At 38.5% G+C, this 6949-nt stretch overlaps 1 protein-coding gene across 1 annotated transcript; it reads left to right on the forward strand.

Moving 5' to 3' along the window:
- Positions 1-1353: 1353 nt before the first annotated feature.
- gcnt4b.2 (glucosaminyl (N-acetyl) transferase 4b, tandem duplicate 2) lies at positions 1354-6735 on the forward strand. The gene is made up of 3 exons (XM_007256533.4): positions 1354-1513; positions 2694-2797; positions 4329-6735. Exon 3 carries the CDS (start codon positions 4330-4332, stop codon positions 5593-5595), a length of 1266 nt encoding a protein of 421 aa, XP_007256595.3. The 5' UTR covers positions 1354-1513; positions 2694-2797; position 4329; the 3' UTR covers positions 5596-6735.
- The last annotated feature ends 214 nt before the right edge of the window (positions 6736-6949 follow it).

A 6949-nucleotide genomic window follows, 5' to 3' on the forward strand; every position in this document is an offset into this window, starting at 1 on the left:
TATATTTTTCTTAAGGTCCCTTAAGTGCCGCTCTGTGCTGGAGAGTAACACAAGAGCATAGCGACATTGTGCCTCAATCTTGGTCAAATATTATCATATAAATTAAGTTAAGTTTTACTAATATAAAGGAGAAGTTTTAGTTTGTTGTTTCCTATCATTTGAAAATTAACTGTTAGTTGACAAAACGGTGGTAAGTTGCAGGGGGCAGCAGATTTTTGGACACTAAAAAAAGGGTTGCATTAAAAGTAAAAAAAATTAAGAAGAACTGACCTAGATCCAGGGGTTGCAATTTTTGCCACAGTGGCTACTGTGGTATCATTGGGGGGTGTTGGGTGGATGCTATACAGATTTTTGGTGTTCTTGGGTGTTCCTTTTAATGCAATTCCATTGCATTGTATTTCATATGCTTAATATGGTGTTCCTATGTGGTGTTTTTGGTGGTTGCTTGTGTGGGTGGTGAAATAGGTGGCTATTAGTGTATACCACATGGTTGATACAGTCCTGCCAAATGGGTATAATTGTTTTTTAAGGGTTTTTAATGGTTGCTGGTTGGTGTGGAAGGGTGTCCTGTCCCTGAAACGCCTCACATGTGCACATTGATACGTGTATAAATGTCCCCTTCTTCACCAACAACAAAAACAGCTGGTCTGAAGTACATGCTCAGGTTGAGGAAGTGAAAAAAGACCAGGCCGCTTGCCTTTGCTGTTTTTTCAGCTTTAGCTGAGAGAGAAGCATGTAGCGCATGCGTAAAAGCAAAAAAAGCATGAATTCTGATTTGACTGTTCACATTCATGTCGCATGTCCATGGATCGAATACTAATCCGATTTAGGGCCACACATGAAAGTAAAAAAAAAAATGGGCATGTTCACACAGCCATGAACAAATAAGATCTGAGCCACATTGAGCAAAATTGATCAGTCATTTGATCAGTCAATTGATTAGTCATTTCAGCCTAACTTACCTAATAGATGCTCTCATAAAAGTGCTTGCATTTGTTGCTAACATGTTCCTATGTAGCCTCTAATGTATACCAGGGGGTTGCTTGAGTATAATGGCTATTTGAGGTGATTGCTAAGGGTGTTGTTTCTAATGTGTTGTTCCTAATGTGCTCCAGGTGGTCTGTATATTTTACTAAGTGGATTATTTTTTAATGTTACACATAAAACTATTTAGTTTTTCTTTTTCTGTGGCTCGTGGCTGGTCATCCCCCCATGGGGTCAGACCTGGCGCGCGGTGACTAGTTGTAAACACCTTGATAAAGCTACATCAGCACGCGCGCCCTGCTCAGAGGTGGGCGCTGTGTCTCGCGCTGCTCAAAGCCAGCGCACACGGAAACCTCCAGGTCTTATTACAGAGCGCGCGCGAGTGTGTGTGTGTGTGTTTTTCTCTACAGGAGTTAGCCCCTCCCTCTCTCCGCGCGCTTCAGTGTGTTACACTGTTACACACGCATCAGCCGTGAGGAGCTCGAGCGCAGGAGCGAGAGGAGCACTGGACTGGACCTCCCGCTCTCAGGTAAATTCAGCTATTTTTACTGGTAAAAGAAACGACATGTTGCTAAATGTGTATTTAGAAGGTCAGAACTTTTGCTCCTCCTCCAGCAGAAGTGACCTCCACTGCTTTGTTTGGTCGTTCAGTAGCCTGGGCTTTAAAATAGACCCCTATAATTCAGTGGAAGTGACCGGACTGTATTATCTGTTCTGTAGAGGTGTGCCAAAAAATCGATTCACATAAGAATCTTGATTCTCATTTACTACGATTCAGAATCGATTTAAAATGTCCCAAAATCGATTCTGAGGGGCGGGTTTTAGACTGATTTTGGGCTGGGTATTTTTGTTGGACCTGGCAACCCTGGGGATAGCGCTTGTCCCTTCAAACGGAGATCTTCCAGACACACACAGAGCGTAGGTGTTTGAGAATCACCGGTAAACTGGCAGAACAAGCACTATATTACATTAGATTAACGTGTAGTTTCAATGTTTTATGGCAGAATGCTTCATAACAAGCATAAAAAAGATCGCTAGTAGTTAGTTTCAGTAACTGTTAGCTAGCTAACTAGCTAACTTTCCAGTTCCACCTTAAATAACGCTACAGGTGGCAGCGGGCTGCAGCATTTAAGGCGGAACGGAAAAATACAATAAGCTAATCAGAGCTAATTTCAGCTCCTCATCACAGAGGAATTAAGGAATGGACCATATGAATTAATTTCTCCACCTCCTGCCCCCTTTCTGAAGAAATACAACGACCTTAAAGTTAACTAGTTAATCAGCAGCTGCTCCTGAACTTTAGCGCTTCACTGCTATCATCACATCAGCCCAGCAGCGTCACCTACACACCACCGCTAGTAGCCTGGTAATAAAGCAGTGTTATTTATTATTTATTTATTGTTCATTAACGTCATTGTGATATCCCAGTGATTCCTCTGTCACTGAGGACCCACATTCCTGCACATTTTATTGTTTTTGTAACACATTACTTGCTCCAGGACCAGTGTATATTATGGAGGGTTTTTTTTCAATAAGATTCATAAGCCAGAAGCAGAAATTTTTATAATTCAAATCGTTTTGAATCAAAAATCGATTTTGAATCGAATCGTGGCCCCCAAAATCGGAATCGAATCGAATCGTGAGATAGTAAACGATTCCCACCCCTACTGTTCTGTAACTGTGATTTTCTCATTTATGCCGTGATGTAGATGTTTCCTGACCCCTGTGTGTGATGTTCTGAAGAGGGGGTCATGTCAGCGCTCACGAGCTTCTGATGGATTTTTGTGGGGCGAGGGAGCGGCAGTGGAGCAAGGTAAGTCTAAAAATGACCTAAGAGGCATTGGGTTAAAGTGTGGGGGCTCATGTGCGAGGTTTGGCTTTGTATTCAAACTCTTACCTGTAGTAAAAGTTTTCCGTTTAAGACAAATCCAAGTCTGAAACTGAGACATATACAGTATTAACTGCTAGCTGTCCAAATGCATTGGTCTTTTATAAAATGTGTGGCTATTGTTATTTTTAATATTGTACTACTTTTGAACGTAAATATTATAATAAGATAACAAATAACATCATAACTTACTGAAATACATTTGTACATATCTTGCCGCGGGTATCGCCAAGTTTGGTTTGAGTCAGCACTTCTTACTGCTCTCCTTTTGTCTCACTGGTTCCACACTTCCCCAAATGTTTTCTTTCTGACTCAACTTCAAACTTACCATTACATTTGTTATAGCCTTTCACTCTTTCCTCTTTTCAAATCATCTTAATTAAAATAGTCATTCAAAAGTTGGAATAGCAGTGTAGTAAATACGATTTTGAAATAAAATAATCAAATGATTAAAATTACACAAAAATATCACATTTAATTTATTAGAGAACATAAGAACGTTCTATATAGGAATCCAAATGTGGACCACCTGATAAATCACAACCAAATAAAATTAACTGGATTTTATGACAAGATAACAATAATATGTTGTCAATTAATACATAAAGATAAATACTTTCTTTTTTCACACAACTACAACTGAAGGCAAAACAATCAATTACAAATACTATCAATACCAAGAAATGCCTGATTTAAAATAATGCAGACCAGATATAAGTCTGACCAAAAATACCATAAAAACCAACTTAGATCTGATTTAAAATATTATCAATACCAATACAAGTCTAATTACAAACATTATTAAAAGCAAGACAAAACTCTGAATGTAAAAATATCTATACCAAAGAATCTACATACAAATACTATTTAGGTCATTAAAAACCTAAACAGGTCTGACCTCAAATACCATCCAATCTAAGTATAAATACTATTGAAAGTACACCTAGGTACACTGGAGTATACAAATACTATATTTAAACACAAGCAAAAAAAAATCTGATTTTGAATACTATTAACGTCAAAATGAATCTTATTATAAATTCAGACTATGAAGACTGAGTTTAAAAAACTATTAATATTAAGACAAGTCTAAGTACATATACTATCAAGTCTAAGATAATTCTGAAGACTAATAAATGCTAATAAATCCAGTACAAATCTGAGTAAAGTGACTCTAAAGTTTAATACATGTCAGATCACAATACTACTGAGACCAAGGCAGGTCTCCAAGTAATCCAAATACCTTTAATACAAAGTCAAGTTAAAGTATGTGAACTATCCAAGACAAAAGAAAAAGGAATGCCTTGAATCTGATTTTGAATACAAAAGCTTCTGACACAACAAAAGCTATGTCTGATACAGCCACAAAGATCTGTTAAGTTAAAAGGGGACAAAGTTAAAAACAACTCATGTGTGGTCAACGTTTTTGACACCTTTTCTTTCCTTCCTTTTTCAGAATGAGAAGATGTGTTGGTCACCGTAAGCTTAAAAGGATTTTACTTTGCTTCTTTTTTTCTGTGCTATTAATTTTTTGTCTAACAATCAGATATGTTAATAAAGTTCCGGAGCCCAGCCCACCACAGAGAAGACCACGGCTTACTGAGCAGCATGGCATCAGCTGCTCGGACATCTACGACATGGACCCTGTGGCGGTGGGCAAATCTCTATCTCTCAGAAGAAAAGCCGTTCCCATGTTGGAGGATGAGGATATCGCGAATGCCACCTTGGACTGCCCCCGCTACATGGCATCCAGGGGCTTTCATAGCATTAGGACATCTCAAATAGAGCGTGAGTTTCCTCTTGCCTACTCCCTGGTGGTCCACAAAGAGGCGGCCATGGTGGAGCGCATCCTGTGGGCCATCTATGTACCTCACAACTCCTACTGCATCCATTACGACCTGAAGTCTTCTCCAGAGTTCATGGCTGCCATGCAAGGGCTGGCCCTCTGCCTGCCCAACGTCTTCATCGCATCCAAACTTGAGAGGGTGCAGTACGCTAGCATCACACGCCTCCGTGCTGACCTCAACTGTCTCTCAGACCTCATGGAGTCTAAAGTCAAGTGGAGGTACGTCATCAATCTGTGCGGCCAGGACTTCCCGTTGCGCTCCAATGTGGAATTGGTGGAAGAGCTGAAGGCTCTGAAAGGTGCCAGCATGTTGGAGACGGCACGTCCTAGCCCATTAAAGAAGCGGCGCTTCAGTTTTAGCTACACCCTGAAGGATGTCGGGTCTCAGTACCTCCAACATCCCATGAAAACAGACCAGGCCAAGTCTCCACCACCTCATAAGCTTGAGATGTTTGTAGGCAGTGCCTACTTCACACTGTCTCGGGAGTTTGTTAGCTTTGTTCAGTGGAGTCCCATGGTAAAAGACTTTCTGTCCTGGTCAGAGGATACATACTCACCGGATGAGCATTTCTGGGCGACTTTGATTCGGGTGCCGGGCGTTCCGGGAGAGTTGAGTCGCTCGGACCCAGATGTGTCAGACCTGGCGAGCAGAACACGCTTAGTGAAATGGCAGTACCTGGAAGGGAAGCTTTATCCTGCGTGTACTGGGGTGCATATACGTAGCGTGTGCATTTATGGTGCTGGCGAGCTCCGGTGGCTCCTGAACGATGGTCACTGGTTTGCCAATAAGCTGGACCCAAGGGTGGACCCAGTGCTGGTTGAGTGTCTAGAAGAGAAGCTGGCAGAGAGACAGAGAACAATGTCTGTATTGCACTGAGTTATACAAATTGTTGTCTTTCATTCTGGTTGGACAATAGCTTTAATACAGGGTCCTTTTAAAGATGTGCCTTAGTTAATTAATTTAATTCAATTTTAGTTTTTTATTATAAGTATGACAACTTGTGTCATGGTTAGTATTGGAAATAGCCTATCTATGATTCGTCCACAGATGCTTTCTTTCATTGAGCCTGTTGCCAGGTTTGCCAAGCTTTGCAGAAAACTGCGAACAGTCAATTCAAAATGACTACAGTACAGTAGTGTGTGTAGTGATATACATAACATCCAATTCACAGGAATAAATCTGAAAATTTGAAGAGAACCTAAATTTTGTAAAAGTTCTTGAAAGAATCCTTAAATTCTATAAACCTTTAAAAGTTGGCTTTGAATGAAGCTTCAGTAAAACTCTTAAAAGTTCTCCTCTCGTTTTTCAAACTTATTTCTTTAGAAAAAAATTCTCTGTAGATAAGAGATGTTAGTCTGGAGAACCTTTGAAAAGTTAAGATGTCCTCCAATTAAGGTCAAATAGTTAAAAAAAACTTAATCTGATATGAATTTTTACTTTAACCTGTCTATTTTTCAGCTGTGTATATTGAAAAAATATTTCCTGTAACTGACAAATGTTAGTATAAAGAAAATGTATGTAAAAAGTTAAAAGAATCTCCACTCAACATAAACGCTTTAGTAAGAAATCTTAATTTGGACTAGAAGTTTTTGTCTTTATTTGAACATTTGAAAGGTTCTTCTCTCTCACGTGTCTTTTATTTGGACATGGTTTCTTTAAGAAACTAGTTTCTATAAATAAGAGATTTGCTGGTCTCAATAGCCTTTGGAAAGTATAAAGGACTGAGATATAATGTAACAGTTCTCGTAATAGTAGCTTTGCATTAATTGACAGTTCTTTAGTATAAAATTGGGCTTTATATTGGTCTAATATTTTAGTAAGAACTCTTAATTTGGAATTTCATTTTTGTTTTATTTGAAGGTATTTCAAATATTTCACTATTTCCAATTCTGACATGGAGAAAAACATTTAAGAAGGCAAACATATTGAGACATAAAGTAACTGTTCTAGTTAAAGCCTAGTTTTGTTCTAGTACAAGCCTGTATATATATATGTATATATATATATATATATATATATATATATATATATATATATATACATATATATATATATATATATATATATATATATATATATTATAAATATAATATATTTGCAATATTACAGCACAGAAAAGAAAATGTCTTCTGTCTCTCACTTGTGACTGGTGGGCTTGGAATGACTTTAAATGTAGCCTTCCAGTTGTTTAAACTACAATTTCACAAAATCTCTCAATAAGATGGAATCA

The sequence above is a fragment of the Astyanax mexicanus genome, chromosome 17 (assembly GCF_023375975.1).
Source record: "Astyanax mexicanus isolate ESR-SI-001 chromosome 17, AstMex3_surface, whole genome shotgun sequence".
NCBI lineage: Eukaryota > Metazoa > Chordata > Actinopteri > Characiformes > Acestrorhamphidae > Astyanax > Astyanax mexicanus.